A 16,546-nucleotide genomic window follows, 5' to 3' on the forward strand; every position below is an offset into this window, starting at 1 on the left:
CACTAGAGTTTAGCCATGCAGCTTGGGGTTATGTTACAGTCTAGGGACTTGTGGTTTTGCTTTATGTTTGTGTTATACCCAGGAGGCTCTAGTTTACTTTTGGCTCTGTATATTACACCTGGAGGCTTGGGTGAGGCTGTAGGGGTTGGAGGAGGCCTCAATTACAGGGACCCCAGAGAGTGTGGGGTGCCCTAGCGCCACGAGGGCGCATTATTGTCATAGCGCCAGGGAAGGCGCAGCTCGCTCACCACTGCGCGAGCAACTGGCAGCGAGGAGCGCAGCCAGTGGGTCACGGGTGCAACCCGTAGGTTGCGACAGGGACCCCAGAGAGTGTGGGGTGCCCTAGCGCCAAGAGGGTGCATTATCTGTATAGCGCCAGGGAAGGCGCAGCTCGCACGCCACTGCGCGAGCAGCTGGTGGCGAGAAGCGCAGCCAGTGGGTCGCGGGCGCAACCCGTAGGTTGCGGACGGGGACCTAGACCCCGGATTGCGTGTGGGGGGAACATAGACCCCGGCCCCAGGAAAGGGGCGGTATTACTGAGTAGCCCAGTGTGGGCACGGTGAGCCCCAGAGAGGGGGGACCACCCTTGTACAGTATTGAGTAGCCCAGTGTGGGCGCGGAGAGCCCCAGAGAGGGGGAACGCCATTGTGTATTATTGAGTAGCCCAGTGTGGGCGCGGCGAGCCCCAGAGAGGGGGAACGCCATTGTGTTTGTTGAGTAGCCCAGTGTGGGCGCATGGGCATAGCGAGCCCGGCCGCAGGCTAGTGCGGCAATCCCCCTCAGACCAAGGCAGGGCACTGCGGTTGCCCCTGAGAAGACAGGGAGTAGCAGCGCGGTGAGCCAGAGTCAGCGAGGGTATCCGTGCGGTTGGCCAGGGAAGGGCCGGGGCCCGCTAGGACTGTACCATCAGGGGAGGCCCAGCGGGAGGCTGGGCACGAGAGAGACAGACTGGACAACGTCCATTACATCTGCGAGGCTTGGGGCATGGTATCAGGGGAGGTAGGAGCCACGCATAGCCCATAAGGCTGGGGCGCTTGGGTAGCACCATTGAACGGGGAGACCCACGAGGGGTCCAGGAGCTGACAGGCCCGAGGAAACACAAGGCAGCCTTCCTATTACATAGTTGATCAAGACGTGGCGGGCGAGAATGGTGGGTGCCCTCGGGCCGAAGTAGCGCGGTGAGAGGGCCTCAAGGAGATCACGGCCCTCTGTGAGTACCCCGCCGTGACACTGGTGCATTGGCCGGGAACCGGCCGTGCACGGGGAAAGAACCCGTGTCCCTGTGAAGGGAAAACGAATCTTAGGGCTATTTTACAGATAGACAAGGCAGCGAGATTGAGGGGCTTGAGAAGGAAAGCCCAGATCGAAGGAGAGACTGCTTGTCGAGAGTTATAATAGGGAAGACGTTGAGTCAGGTCTGGAGAAAGAAGAAAAAAAAAAAGATTAACCATGGCAGGAATAGTAGCTCTAGAAGACAAGTGGCAAGAAGCCTTCACCTGGCAGTTGCACGTGGATGAGGCAGAGGAAAAGGCTGCCCATCTAGAGCTGGATTTAGAGATAGTGAGAGCACAGAAGGAACAAGCTGAGGCAAAGCTGGCCGCTTTAGAGTTGCGGGTGCAACCCAGGAAAAAAGAAGGCTCCAAAGAAATTAGGCGCCTATTGGCAGCAGAGGCGGAGAAGACCCGAGCAATAGAACGGCTCGTGGCAGAGGAGACTAAGAGAGGTAGGCAGCGGGAGGAAAAACTCCGCGAAATGCAGAAACGGTTAGCAGCATGGGAGAAGAAGTCCCCAGAGCCTGATATAGGCCAGACGGGGGAACAAAAAGAAGCGAGGCAACGGCTAGAGGTATCCAAGAACCTCATAGCAGCCCTCCAGGAAGAAATCCGTGACCAAGCGGAGCAGATAGAGACCATGCATGAGAATGAGGAAATCTGGTGGGAGAGATCTGAACAGGCTGAACGCTTGGTTGTGGAGCTTAGAGAAAAGCTTACAGAGAATCATACCCAGGCAGAAGAAACCAGGAAAGCAATAACAAAAGAAATGGAGAAAGTGAAAGAGTATATGTCTAGTTATGAGGCTTTAGAAGCACAGAAGCAGTCCCTTGAGGCCAGGATGAAAGCTAAAATAGAGGAGCATATAAAGCTGCAGGCCCAGTGTCAAAGGGGAGTGAAAGAGTTAGAGACCAAGATGAGAGAGGCTGAAGAGTTGCGGGCCCAGTTGAAAAAAGGGGCAGTGGAAAAGGACCTTTGTGAAGAACAGGTACAGCACCTTAAAGCTCTTCTAGAAGAGAGGTCGGGTAAAGAGGCAGCAATCGACACTGAGAGGGAGCAGCTACGACAGCAGATGCAAACCTCGAAACAACAGGTACAGGCCTTAGAGGAAGAGATTAAAAGGTTCCAGGAAGAGAGACAGTCCCTGAAGGCCCTACTAAGAGAAAGTACAGCCAGAGAGGCAATGTTGCAGCAAGAGAATGAGCAGCAACTAGGGCTGGTTGTCCAGGCACAGAAGGAAAGGCTAACTGGAATAAGTAGACAGTTGGAAGAACACCTGATTAGGGCTAAAGGCGAATGCGAGGGGCACTTGCAAGAGTTTAAAGGCTTGCAAGAAGCCTTAACAAGAGTAGAAAGGGCGATTGAGATTGCTCTGGTCCTTCAGAAGCAGGGGCTGTGTAATCAAGAGCAGACCGAGGAAATGAGCACAGAAAACCCTAAAGAGGGGAGGGAACCAGAACAGCTGGGAAAGAATGTAAAGATGGAAGTATTCCTGGAGGCAGACCCCACGGGAAGGAGAGAAGGCATCATCTCCATAGTTATGGAGTGTCTAAACCAGACATGGGGCCAATGGACAAAGCAGTATGCTGAGGATATGAAGAATCTGAAGGAAAGATTAGATGGGATGGCCGGCAGGCATGACCCTGGAGTATTAGCAGTGCCAAAGAAGCATCAACAGATGGAGGTTGACAAGGGAAAGACGGTAACTGGACAAGAGAGGGACTGGATCTGTGGAAAAAAGGAAAAAGGTGACCCCGATAACTTTGCTCATACTCAGAAGGGGGGACACATGAACCAGAAAGATCAGAGATCTGAGATGGCCCACCCTCAGACATATACCAAGCAGGAGGCATCGTCCAAAAGAGAAGAAGTAATAGAACCTCTAAGGACAAGAGAGGCACAAAGGCCTGGGATGGACCGGAGGGGCCGAAACCCCGAGGGACTTAAAGGGGGAGGAGAGAAAGGTCTCAAGCTCCACCCTAAGATGGAGCTATCTAGCCCTGCACAGCAAACAGGGACCAAAATGGAACTGAACGGCAGGTCGAGGTAAAAGGGCCGAAGGTCCACCAACAGCCCAGGTGATCCAATCAGGGGAAGAGCCAAGGGGTGGAAGAAGGCTCTGTGTCTATGTTAATAACCTCCCAGGGCTAACCCAGTGGTGGATGTTGAGAAAGGCTACGCCGCCGATTCTAGCTTCCACAAGCTATGTGAAAATCTATAAAGGGCCTAGAGGAAGACCCACCAGACGGGGGAAAATAGAGTTTTGGGAAGAGAAGGATGCACAGAAAGCATTGAAGAGACAATGGGAGCTCTGGGGAATACTCGTAGATAGGCAAGAAACCTCAGGAAGGAGGGAGTGTTACAAGGGACGTGCAGAAGGAGACCTGGGATCTAGATGGAAGAAGAGGGGCAGGGTACCCCAAACAGTGGGAAGCAGCTCTCCCAGGAGGGAGGAGGCGGTGAAGAAAGAAAAGAGGGAAGCCTAATTTGCACCCCACCAGGGATGGCTAACGTGGGGGGACTACTTTTGGCAGGGTAACTCCCACGAAATCCTACGTGATGCGCCCCTGGGTAAAAGGCGAGGAGGAGGCGCCTTAAAACCTCCGCCACTTATAAGAGAGACGCCGGGTGCTGGAAGAAAGGCTGAGAAGACCCGCCGAATCCGACCAAATTCGATGAAAAGGAAGATTTACCTCGGTGAGTGCAGATCTTGGGGGGGGGGGGGGGGGGGAGGTGTGTCGCAGGGCACCTCGGTACTCCTGCTCCTAGAAAGGAGGAACTGCCAGGGAGCGAGTGAGCGTGCCCTGGCCTGATACGACGAGCCCAGCTGAGGCTGGCTCAGGTAAGGAGCGCAGCTGCGGGTTGCCGGAGCAACCAAGCGGAGCCAGCTGCCTGTAGGGGGCAGGGCCTGGCCCTTATAAAGCTCAGGGCTGAGGCCAGGTTGGCAGTTCTCTGCCAGCAGCCGGAGAGGCAGGAGCTCTGGGAGTGAGGATGTGGCAAGTACAGCTCATGATAGCCCTGAGAGGATGAGCACTAGAGTTTAGCCATGCAGCTTGGGGTTATGTTACAGCCTAGGGACTTGTGGTTTTGCTTTATGTTTGTGTTATAGCCAGGAGGCTCTAGTTTACGTTTGGCTCTGTATATTACAACCGGAGGCTTGGGTGAGGCTGTAGGGGTTGGAGGAGGCCTCAATTACAGGGACCCCAGAGAGTGTGGGGTGCCCTAGCGCCATGAGGGCGCATTATCTGTCTAGCGCCAGGGAAGGCGCAGCTCGCACGCCACTGCGTGAGCAGCTGGCGGCGAGGAGCGCAGCCAGTGGGTTGCGGGCGCAACCCGTAGGTTGCGGACGGGGACCTAGACCCCGGATTGCGTGTGGGGGGAACATAGACCCCGGCCCCAGGAAAGGGGCGGTATTACTGAGTAGCCCAGTGTGGGCACGGAGAGCCCCAGAGAGGGGGAACGCCATTGTGTATTATTGAATAGCTCAGTGTGGGCGCGGCGAGCCCCAGAGAGGGGGAACGCCATTGTGTATTATTGAGTAGCCCAGTGTGGGCGCACGGGCATAGCAAGCCCGGCCGCAGGCTAATGCGGCAATCCCCCTCAGACCAAGGCAGGGCGCTGCGGTTGCCCCTGAGAAGACAGGGAGTAGCAGCGCGGTGAGCCAGAGTCAGCGAGGGTATCCGTGCGGTTGGCCAGGGAAGGTCCGGGGCCCGCTAGGACTGTACCATCAGGGGAGGCCCAGCGGGAGGCTGGGCATGAGAGAGACAGACCAGACAACGTCCATTACATCTGTGAGGCTTGGGGCGTGGTATCAGGGGAGGTAGGAGCCACGCATAGCCCATAAGGCTGGGGCGCTTGGGTAGCGCCATTGAACGGGGAGACCCACGAGGGGTCCAGGAGCTGACAGGCCCGAGGAAACACAAGGCAGCCTCCCTATTACATATTCGATCAAGACGTGGCAGGCGAGAATGGAGGGTGCCCTCGGGCCGGAGTAGAGCGGTGAGAGGGCCTCAAGGAGATCACGGCCCTCCGTGAGGACCCCGCCGTGACACATACAAACAGTGAAAGTCCTCAAGCTGGGAAGCTGTTTGAATATTACCACCATTAGAGCATGGCAGTGGTGTATCAGACTCTGAGAGTGCTGTTTTAATCCATTTCTGTAATTCTGGCTTAATTTTCAATGAAATTTGGCAGTTAAGGATTCTCTCTATGTCCTTCTTTCTCTCTTCATTTAGGAGACCAAAAAGAAATCGCACGGTTAACATTAAATAATTTTTTGATTTTTCATAGTCAGCTAACAAGGTTTTCAAATCTTTTATGTCGTTTCCTGAGTCTCTGCCTGTTCTTTCTTCTTCATTCTCTAGAGCATAAAACAAGGCTGCAAAAAGCTCTTGAAAAGACACATGAATGAAGCTGTAGAGACATTCGCACTTGGTGGCTTTTCGAAAGAGGTTCTCATTCAGAAAGCATGAGTCAGATGCATCTAAGCCGTGTTTCTTGAGCTCTTCAGCCTCAAACAGGATCTTCTGCTTGCAGATTCCCTCTGTAGCCAAGGAGCAGAGTCCCTTCAAGTTGGTTTGTACTGCTGGCTTTAGATGTCGGTCACAACCCTGCAACAGATTGTCAAGATAGTGCAGGTAGACTCCTGTGATTGTTTCCGAACTCTGTGCAAGATCTTCACCTTCATCCATCTGTTGCTCTAGGACAGTGCAGATGATCCAGCACACCATGGGGACAGAGCACATGGTGAAGATCATTTCATTTTCTCTTGCAAAATTAAAGGCTTTTCTTGCTCTCTTTTTATCCTCAAAGTATTTGTCAAAGTATTTTCTCCTCTCAGTTTCTGAAAAACCCAGTATTTTTACACAGTGTTCATTTTCCAACAACTCATTCAGCTTCTCTAAGGCAGTTGGTCTTGTGGTAACGAGTAAGTAGGATTTCTGAAGCACTTTCTTCCTGAATAAACTGCTCAGTGTGATTTCCACTGCTTTCTTCTCACAGGGATCAGAACACAGGTTGTCTTCTGGCTGATCCAAGGAAAATCTCAGTTCATCAAAGCCATCAATTATAAACAGGATTTTGTCTGGATTCACCAAAATCTCTGCCATTGGTGCATGTTCATCAGGACAGTTTGTTAAGATCAAATCCTCAAGACTTCTCTGGTCACTGCCTAACATAAATTCCCTACAATGTATGTAGAAAACATAATCAAACTTACTCTGATAAAGCTCTCCAGATGCCCAGTCAAACATGATCTTTCTTGCGGTCATTGTTTTTCCAATCCCTGCAGCTCCCAACAGCACCACAATTCGCGGAGTTTCTCCATTTTCATCACGTGCAAATAAGTCACTGAGGGTGAAGGATCTCCTTTGCTCACTTGTGGTTTTTATGTATTTCTCTCTCAAAGTCATTATTTCATGTAGATCTTTCTTTTTGGCATGTGGGTCCTTCACAATGACCAGTTTTGTGTATCTGTTGGTTAGATTAACCTTCTCACCAAGAAGAGAGTTCCTGTCTTTTATGTATCTGTATTTGTCCTGGATATGTTCAGTATACACCTTCCTGTAACCTAGGTTAGAGACATAAAATATTATATACCCTGCAGTAGAAGTTGAAGGGAATTAAAGACAAGAAAGCAGTCATTATTAATGTTGCAACTTTAACAGGCACAATGCTTCTTTACATTTGTATTGCTGTTTTCCTTATCAAATACTCCAGTCACCTGGCTATAGGCCTGGTCTTGTAGTCCATCCTTAGATCAATAGCGCCACTAACATTAGACTGTAAGTAAAAAAATGCCTGGTGCGCATAACCAGGCATCTCTATAACAGTCACTAAAATGCACTCACTTCCGCGGTGACAACTGTCAGCACAGGGCACAGCAACACTACATGGTGCTTAAGGCTACAGAGCGAGAAGGAGCTTTATAGGCGATTGTTACCGTTTGAGGAAGGTGTGGGAAACGGAGGTCTGGCTGACAGTATCGTATCATATTTCCCTGGGGTGGGTAAAGCTGATCCTGGCCCCTGCTTCCCCATCTGGCACTTGGCACCACCGTCCTTGTCCCTGCAGGGTGTTGCTCAGGGCACAGACTTTGCTCAGGGACACGTCTGGGAAGCACAAGTTGCTGGAAGGGTTGTGTAATTCTCTGCCCTGCCAGGGCTGCAGCAGGGCCCTGCCTACCCCCGTCCTTGCTGGCTGAGCTCCCACTGCCCCGGGGTGCGCTAAGGCAGCTGCCTGAGCCGAGCGCCTAGTCCCATGGGTCCCCCTGAAAAGCGAAACCTCCGAAGAGCCCCCCCCCCCCCCCCCGGCCTTTGTACCCCGCTCCCAGCCCGGTGTCCCTGGGCACTGTGTTCCCCCCCTCACCCCAGCTGGGCCAGGCCCTGCAGCAGCGCAACCTCCGCTGCTCACCTGTGGCCGGGGCCGGCTTAGGGCGGCCGGGCGCAGCTTTGCGCTGCGAGCGCCGGAGCAGGCGCCGGGCCAGGGCCAGGGCCCGGGCCCCGCGGGGGTGGCGCTGCAGCAGCAGGTCGGCGGTGCGGGTCCGCGAGGCGGAGGCCAGCTGCCCCCACGGCACGCGGAACCCGGGGCACGAGTGCCGCAGCACCAACTTGAACCGCTCGAACTGCTGCTCGTCCAGCTCGTCCAGCAGCGCTAGCAGCTGCTTGGCCATGGCGGCTCCCGGGCCCGGGCGCGGCACGGCGGGGGCACGGAGCGCTGCGGGCCCAGGTGCTCGGCGCTGCACGGAGGCCGCCGCGCGGACGCGAGCTGAGGCCGGGCCGGGCCGGGCCGGGGGAGCGGGCGGAGGCCGAGCCGGGCTGGAGCTGCTTTCGCTTTCGCTTCCGCTTCGTCCTGCTTCCGCCGGCGCTGGGTTATCCCGGGGGCGCCCCGGACAGACGCGGGGTATCCCGGCGGGCGTGACCCCGCACACGGGCGGCGTCCCCGTGTGAGCCCCCGCCGCCTGGCGAGGGGCAGCGACCGCGCGCGGGGCACACTGCGGCCGGGCGGGGCTCCCAGGCCCCTGAGGCCCGTGTCGGTCGTGTGTCCGCCACCCCGGGGCGGCGGCGGCCGGAGGTGCGGGACGCCCGAGCCGAGCGGGTCCAGCGGCGGGGAGCGGGCTGGGCGCGGGGAGACGCCAGGGGAGCCCCGACTGCCCTGCGCTGCCGAGACGGGGCTGCAGGGCAGGGGCTGGGGGCCCTGGTGCCAGTGCGAGCCGAGCTGCAGTCCCCGGAGCCAGGCTGCCTGGCGCTGCACGCGGGACCAGGGGCCTGGAGATGCCAGGGCGAGCAGGGCCTGGCTGCCTCCCTCCCATGGGGCAGGACTAGGAGCGAGGTGTCAGCAGCCCCCGGGTGTCCTGCAGAGAGAGCCCCCCACCCCCCGGATGCAGCAGGCTCTGCAAGGGGAACTCCCCTTGTTCCCTGGTGGGACGGAGACAAATACCCCACTGTGGGGCCGTGGGCATGGCCTGCCCAGGACCTCGGGGGTCGTGCGGCCTGTAGATAAGTGAATACCCTTACCCTGATGGCCTCACCCCCTGGAGCGGGCACCGGACACGGGCATAGTACTGCAGGCCTACAGCCCCGTCTGCAGGCCCTGCCCCATGACAAGGGGCAGCAGGTAGCGAAGGACATGGGGCTCCACCGGTCCTGGGCAGAGACGCAGAGTGACCCGAGCACCGCCTGCCTGCGCCCTGTGCTCCCTAGCCCTTGTGGCCAGGCCTCCTGCCCCCACCTTGCAGCAGTGGTGGGGGGCTTTTGCCAGCCGGCCCTAGGGGTCCCCACCCCGCCTCACCTGGTAAAAGCCCCTGTCAGAGGGTGGCCGTCATAGAGGACATTCCAGTTTTCTACTACTCTGTCTTCTGTTGATGTGAAACCCAATGTCTTTATGTCCTCTGTTTTTCTCTTCAAGAGAAAAACAGGATATAAAGGTATCTGGTTTTGTATCAATAGAGGACTGAGGACAACTGGGCTGTCCTCTATGATGGCCACCCTACCCTGTTGGCGAAGTGCAGCACCTCAACAAAAGTGTTGAACGAGCAGTGCCAGATGCCGTACAACACAATCGGCACCACGGTGCCTGCAGGGAGGCCTGCAGGGACAGGGAGCATATCAGACTGCACCCCTGGGGGTCTCTGGCACCGCCTGCAACCCCCAGGGACACATCATCTCTTGGTCACCCTTGCTGGGGCCCTTCCATCCCCTGATAGCTCTTTCCCAGGCCACGAAGACTGCCAAGTCTCAAGAAGATGGGTGCAGGGGTTGGGGGGAACTGCACCCCAAATTCCTGAAAGCAAAACTCCTGTCACGTCTACATGTTACAACACAGGGGGGTCAAAACTGCAGGCCTGGTAGATCTTGCTGAGGCCACAAAGCCTGCCAGCTGTGTGTGTGTGTGTCCTGAGTGAGTGCTGGGGCCTTCCAGGCCGCAAAGCCTGCCAGCTGTGTCTCTCGTTGGCGGAGTCTGTCATTTGGGGCCCTGCACCCCAAGCTGCTGAGAGGCAAAACTCGTGATGTGGGTAGGTGACACTGTGAGTGTGTTAAGGTGCGCCCTTCCTGTTGCTGGGGCCTCTGCACAACACAGCAGTGTGCCCCAGTGAGGCCTCCTCCTCCCCTACAGCCTCACGCCCGGTCCTCCGCTTTATGTGACAACAGGTACAATAACTTAGCTGGCTCAACACCAGTAGCATCAGCATCAGCATCAAAGGTACCCACGCAGAACAGTCACAGAGCCTGTCATTTTATAAAGGAATTGTCACCAAGAAGTAAAGATGTTGTGTTGTGTTGTGTTGGACATGTGATGCTATTCATGGTGTGTGATGGCTTATCTTGTGTTTTTACGTCTATATGCATATTATGAAAAAAAGGAGTACTTAAAACAAATTAATCTATGGAAGCTTTAGGGTTGAAAACCCCTTTGTCAGGCTGAGAAAGTAACCACAGTTGGTGCTGGATGGAAAGAAGAGTAAAGAAGCCAGAGGCTGGCCTGGCCTGCAATGCAGGCAAGAAAGCCAGTAAGGGAAAATGGAAAAGGAAGCACTGGGGGAAGGACAGGCTGGGGTGGGGCGTAGGGGGGAAATGGGATGTGGCAGTGCAGGTAAAAGTGCAGAGGTGCCTGGGGTGTCAGATGCAGGTCGCAGTGTGCCAGAACTCCACTGTGTATATTGAGTCCGTGAGTGTCTGTACCTACTACCTAGGAGGCTGATCAAGTGCAGTTCATAGGCCCAGCTCTGAAAAGTGGTTTCCTTTGCAGGTATTGCCATGGGTCAGCCCTGTCTGAAGCAGCAGGCTGGAGAAAAAGGCCAGGTGTGGGGTGCAGGCCCAAGGAACAGCCCTTAGCACCAATGGGTGGCCAGTGTAGTTGTAGATGCTCGAATTTGCCAGGCCAGCTTGGAGGCTAAAAGGAGCTGTGGTGCTGAGGGCGGTCCCCACATGCAAACCAGTGCAGAGCAAACACGGGCTGGGAGGGAAAGGCCAGGTTGGGAGATGGCAGCCTGTTGGGGGAACCTGCTGGGTCCTTCTCCACTGCAAGAGCAACAGCTGTGCAGGCAAAGAGGGAGCCTTTCAGAGAAAAAAAAGGGGACCAATGAATGGGGTAGACCAGTTTTATGACAAGTCCCCATAGGAACACCTCAGGTAGACCTGGTGTCTGGAAGTCCCCAAAGGCTTAAAAGGGGTAGAAATGTTTGTCTCCAAGTCCCCATAGCAATGCATGGGATTGACCTCGCGCACAGAATTCCTGCCGCCAAGTGATTCGCACCAAAACAACTACCCAGGCTGCAGTAGGGCAACAACAGTCACAGCACCCAAAGAACAACCAGGGGCTTAAGACTCCCAAAAGTGCCCCCTACCAGGCTTAAGCTTCCATCTTCACCCCACAAAATACCAACTCCTCCCGGAGTGTGTGTGGGGGGAGGGCGCCACAGGCCCCATGGCAAGCAGAGCCCCTCCCAGTGGCTGGCAGGAGGTGGGGGAGGCAGTTGGGGGACCCTTGCAAGTGGAGGGTCTCACAATTCTCCCCTTTCCTTTCAACCAGGCCCGGGGTGACCTGGCGCCTGGCAGGAGACTCGCCCACGCAGAGGGCTGGCAGGCAGCAAGGCTTTGAGACAGGGAGCTCACCTCTGACTCGCCAGTCTCTCCCTCCCGCACGCATGGACGGGGTTGACCTGGTGTCCCAGAAGCCAGCTCTGCACTTCAAAATAGGGTAGACCTGGTGTCTGGCAGTCCCGATAGCAATCAATGGGGTAGACTTGTTTTCTGACAAGTCCCGACAGGCATGCCTGGGGTGGACCTGGTGTCTGAAAGTCCCCACAGGCTTGAATAGGGTAGAGGTGGTCTCTCCAAGTCCCCAGAGGAATGCATGGGCTTGACTTGGGGCCTGGAAGTCCCCAGAGGAACACATGGAGTTGACCTGGTGCCAAAGAGGTGACTCCAAGGCCACAGAGAAATGCCTAGGGTTGACCTGGTGTCTCCAAGGCCCCAGAGAACTGCTTCGGGGAGACCTGGCACCCGAAAATTCCTGCCACCAAGCGTTTCGCACGCAATCAACTACCAAGCGGGCAGTTGGGCAACAACACTCAGAGCACGCACGCAACCACCAGGGGTAGACTCGAACCCACGCCTCCAGGGGAGGCTGCGACCTAAACGCAGCGCCTTGGACCGCTCGGCCATCCTGAACAGGAGGGGTGCCTCCAGGCCGCACCCTTCAGCCCAGCACCATCTTTCCGGGCCCAAGCGCTGGGTTCTTTGCAGCCCTGAGCCCGGGCGGAGAGTGCCCCAGCCACCATGAGGTCTCTTGAGGAAGCCAGGAGGCTCGCCAGCACCTGGGGCTGCCTGGAGAGGAATTGCCTCTGCTAGGGGGAACCAAGGAACCTCAAGTTTGAGCCCACCCAGGGACGGTGCTTGGCAGGCCCTCTGCCCCGCCTGGCCCCCCCAGCCATTTTTTGGAATAGGAAAGAACGGCACGGAGAGCTTTGTCTGTCCATGGTGGGTCTCACTTCCTGCGTTGCGCCAAGCGGTCTCGGGACTGCGAGGCTCCTTTTGCCTCCCTGCACTCTGCGCTCCAAGGATTTGGACACTTAACGTGTCGGGGTGCCCAACCACGCCACGCTGAGCAGTGATCCCCGCCAGAAGAGCCGCCTCTGAAACCGGCCTGCTCTTCTGCCCAAAGGCTACTTTCCCAAACCCACGTTGGGAAGGGGGAGCGCAAGGGCCGCTCCGATATGTCTTGGCGGCCATCCGCTCAAGATTCATCGGACGGACGCTCTTCCGCCGGGTGGCCCTCCTCCCCCATTTGGGCAAGCCGGGGGGACCGTTCTCATTTGGTTCCAGCTGCCTGGCCTGCGTGCCTTCCAGACTCCTTCGCTGAACCTTTTGCGTCCAGATTGGGCACCCCCCAGGCCACCGAGTGCGTGTCGATTTTGGGGGTGGGGCAGAAAAGGAAGGCCCGAGGCCTTTCTGTGACTCCGGACGGACCCGTGTGTTCAGACGTGAGATTCACAGCCCGGGTCCTGAGCGGCTCGTGACGTGGCACTGGAGTCACAGGGCAGGTGGCTTCTGAGAGCAGCCAGCTCTTCCCTCCCCAGCTGCCGGCTGCTTGCTCGACGGACCTGGGCAAGACAGAGCCCGGCTTGTTCATGGGGAGCCTGGTGCTAAGCCGTCCGTAGACGACCTGATTCAGGGTTTCCTACGTAGCAGAGAAGCTCCCTCGCTGCGATCTATTGAAAGTCAGCCCTTGCCACAAGCTTTCGTCTTTCAACGCGGCACCCAGCCGGCTGCCAGCTCCTCCGGGAGTGGGGGCGGGGGGGGGCGCCACCCTGCCCGCGGCAAGCAGAGCCCCTCCCGGAGGCTGGCAGGAGGTGGGGGAGGCGGTCGGGGGACCCTTGCAAGCGGAGGGTCTGGCCGTTCTCCCCTTCCCTCTCCCCCAGGCCCGGGTTGACCTGGCGCCAGGCGGGTGACTCGCCCACGCAGAGGGCTGGCAGGCAGCGAGGCTCTGAAACAGGGAGCTCCCCTCCGACTCGCCGGCCTCTCCCGCCCGCACGCATGGCCGGGGTTGACCTGGTGTCCCAGAAGCCAGCCCTGCACTTCAAAACAGGGTAGACCTGGTGTCTGGCAGTCCCGATACCAATCAATGGGGTAGACTTGTTTTCTGACAAGGCCCCACAGGAATGCCTGGGGTGGACCTGGTGTCTGAAAGTCCCCACAGGCTTGAATGGGGTAGAGGTGGTCTCTCCAAGTCCCCAGAGGAATGCATGGGCTTGACTTGGTGCCTGCAAGTCCCCAGAGGAACGCCTGGGCTTGACCTGGTGCCTGGAAGTCCCCATAGAAAGGCAGAGGGTTGGCCTGCTGTCTCCAACGCCCCATAGAAATGCAGGGGGTTGGCCTGGGGCCTGGAAATCCCCCTAGAATTGCATAGGGTTGACCTGGTGTCCCCAAGGCCCCAGAGAAATGCCTAGGGTTGACCTGGTGTCTCCAAGGCCCCAGAGAAATGCATGGGGTTGACCTGGCGCCCACAATTCCTGCCGCCAAGCGTTTCGCACCCAATCGACTACCCAGCGTGCAGTCGGGCAACAACACTCAGAGCACGCACGCAACCACCAGGGGCTGAAGCCTCCCAAAAGTGCCCCTGCCAGGCTTAAGCCTCCATCCTCACCCCCCCTCCCTTCCCCGGCTCTCCCTGCCCAACACTGGCTCCAGGTCCCAGCCTTCTGCCCCGCGGCCTCTACCCAGCCATTCAGCTACCTGCAGGGCCCAGCTCCAGGGAGAAGTGCCAGCAGGCCTAGGCCTGGCTGCGGGAGACGCTCCTCACTTCAGGCTTCCCCAGTGCCCCGCGCCAGGTGCCTGCTAGGCCCTGCGGTCCCCAGGCACCTCAGGCAGGCCCCACAGGGCAGCAGCAGACCACAGGCTTGCGGGTGGACTCGCAGGTGGCTCCATCCACTCCATTCGCTGAGCTCACAGTAAACCCCGAGTGCGGGGGCAAGTGCCAGCCGGGCCCGGCTGCCCCCAGCCACCTCGGGCAGGGCCCCGGGGGTGGGCACGCACTTCCCGGAGACTCCAGGAGGGAGCAGCAGGCGGCAGGCACCAAGGGGTGGCCTGCGCAGCTGGATACGCTCCAGATTGCCAAACCGGGTTGGCGGGAAAAAGGAGCCGTCCTGCCGAGGGCCGTGCCCACGGGCAACCCAACACAGAGCCAGCGCAGCCTGGGAGCTGCGCCTCCCGCCCTGGGCATCTGGGAAGCTTGCAGCCTCTTGGGGGAAGCTGCTGTGTCCTTCTCCACTGCAAGAGCAACAGCTGTGCAGGGAGGGAGGGAAGCTCGCAGGGAAAAGAGGGGGCTGCTGTCAGGAGCGGGACTCGAACCCACGCCTCCAGGGGAGACTGCGACCTAAACGCAGCGCCTTCGACCGCTCGGCCATCCTGACAGGCTGGGGGGCCTGCGGGCCGCGCCCTTCAGCCCAGCACCCTCTTTCCGGGCCCACGCGCTGGGTTCTTTGCAGCCCCGAGCCCGGGCGGAGAGTGCCCCAGCCACCATGAGGTCTCTTGAGGAAGCCAGGAGGCCCGCCAGCACCTGGGGCTGCCTGGAGAGGAATTGCCTCTGCCAGGGGGAACCCAGCAGCCTCTTCCTCGCTGGGCAAAGCCCAGGAGGGGCCCCGGGGCATATGCTTCGCTGCACAGCCTTTTGGGGGCGCTCGGCGGACAGAGAAGGACACGAGGGGGGCGCAGACCTGGCCTGCCTCGTCTCTGTGGCGCAATGGGCCAGCGCGTTCGGCTGTTAACCGGAAGGCTGGTGGTTCGAGCCCACCCAGGGACGGTGCTTGGCGGGCCCCCTGGCGCCCCCCCTCCCCTTTTGGAGTAGGAAGGAACGGCACGGAGAGCTTTGTCTGTCCATGGTGGGTCTCACTTCCTGCGTTGCGCCAAGCGGTCTCGGGACTGCGAGGCTCCTTTTGCCTCCCTGCACTCTGCGCTCCAAGGATTTGGACACTTAACGTGTCGGGGTGCCCAACCACGCCACGCTGAGCAGTGATCCCCGCCAGAAGAGCCGCCTCTGAAACCGGCCTGCTCTTCTGCCCAAAGGCTACTTTCCCAAACCCACGTTGGGAAGGGGGAGCGCAAGGGCCGCTCCGATATGTCTTGGCGGCCATCCGCTCAAGATTCATCGGACGGACGCTCTTCCGCCGGGTGGCCCTCCTCCCCCATTTGGGCAAGCCGGGGGGACCGTTCTCATTTGGTTCCAGCTGCCTGGCCTGCGTGCCTTCCAGACTCCTTCGCTGAACCTTTTGCGTCCAGATTGGGCACCCCCCAGGCCACCGAGTGCGTGTCGATTTTGGGGGTGGGGCAGAAAAGGAAGGCCCGAGGCCTTTCCGTGACTCCGGACGGACCCGTGTGTTCAGACGTGAGATTCACAGCCCGGGTCCTGAGCGGCTCGTGACGTGGCACTGGAGTCACAGGGCAGGTGGCTTCTGAGAGCAGCCAGCTCTTCCCTCCCCAGCTGCCGGCTGCTTGCTCGACGGACCTGGGCAAGACAGAGCCCGGCTTGTTCATGGGGAGCCTGGTGCTAAGCCGTCCGTAGACGACCTGATTCAGGGTTTCCTACGTAGCAGAGAAGCTCCCTCGCTGCGATCTATTGAAAGTCAGCCCTTGCCACAAGCTTTCGTGTCTCAACGCGGCACCCAGCCGGCTGCCAGCTCCTCCGGGAGTGGGGGCGGGGGGGGGCGCCACCCTGCCCGCGGCAAGCAGAGCCCCTCCCGGAGGCTGGCAGGAGGTGGGGGAGGCGGTCGGGGGACCCTTGCAAGCGGAGGGTCTGACCGTTCTCCCCTTCCCTCTCCCCCAGGCCCGGGTTGACCTGGCGCCAGGCGGGTGACTCGCCCACGCAGAGGGCTGGCAGGCAGCGAGGCTCTGAAACAGGGAGCTCCCCTCCGACTCGCCGGCCTCTCCCGCCCGCACGCATGGCCGGGGTTGACCTGGTGTCCCAGAAGCCAGCCCTGCACTTCAAAACAGGGTAGACCTGGTGTCTGGCAGTCCCGATACCAATCAATGGGGTAGACTTGTTTTCTGACAAGGCCCCACAGGAATGCCTGGGGTGGACCTGGTGTCTGAAAGTCCCCACAGGCTTGAATGGGGTAGAGGTGGTCTCTCCAAGTCCCCAGAGGAATGCATGGGCTTGACTTGGTGCCTGCAAGTCCCCAGAGGAACGCCTGGGCTTGACCTGGTGCCTGGAAGTCCCCATAGAAAGGCAGAGGGTTGGCCTGCTGTCTCCAACGCCCCATAGAAATGCAGGGGGTTGGC

The 16,546-nt window shown here is 58.4% G+C and overlaps 2 protein-coding genes and 1 non-coding gene across 3 annotated transcripts; 1 reads left to right on the plus strand and 2 right to left on the minus strand.

The window, feature by feature from the left end:
• The first annotated feature begins 234 nt into the window (after positions 1-234).
• Positions 235-5,709, plus strand: LOC132245932 (golgin subfamily A member 6-like protein 24). The gene is made up of 2 exons (XM_059719417.1): positions 235-3,968; positions 5,636-5,709. The coding sequence occupies exon 1, from the start codon at positions 1,450-1,452 to the stop codon at positions 3,319-3,321; it is 1,872 nt and encodes a 623-aa protein (XP_059575400.1). The 5' UTR covers positions 235-1,449; the 3' UTR covers positions 3,322-3,968; positions 5,636-5,709.
• Positions 5,075-8,042, minus strand: LOC102568918 (NACHT, LRR and PYD domains-containing protein 12-like). The gene is made up of 2 exons (XM_059719419.1): positions 7,683-8,042; positions 5,075-6,840 (listed from the first exon to the last, which is right to left on the minus strand). Exons 1-2 carry the CDS (start codon positions 7,939-7,941, stop codon positions 5,291-5,293), a joined length of 1,809 nt encoding a protein of 602 aa, XP_059575402.1. The 5' UTR covers positions 7,942-8,042; the 3' UTR covers positions 5,075-5,290.
• A 6,557-nt stretch (positions 8,043-14,599) lies between these two features.
• On the minus strand, positions 14,600-14,682 carry TRNAL-UAG (transfer RNA leucine (anticodon UAG)). The gene has a single exon. It is a non-coding gene; the product is annotated as a tRNA-Leu (tRNA).
• Positions 14,683-16,546: the final 1,864 nt, after the last annotated feature.

Source organism: Alligator mississippiensis, chromosome 15 (assembly GCF_030867095.1).
Source record: "Alligator mississippiensis isolate rAllMis1 chromosome 15, rAllMis1, whole genome shotgun sequence".
In the NCBI taxonomy this organism is placed as follows: domain Eukaryota; kingdom Metazoa; phylum Chordata; order Crocodylia; family Alligatoridae; genus Alligator; species Alligator mississippiensis.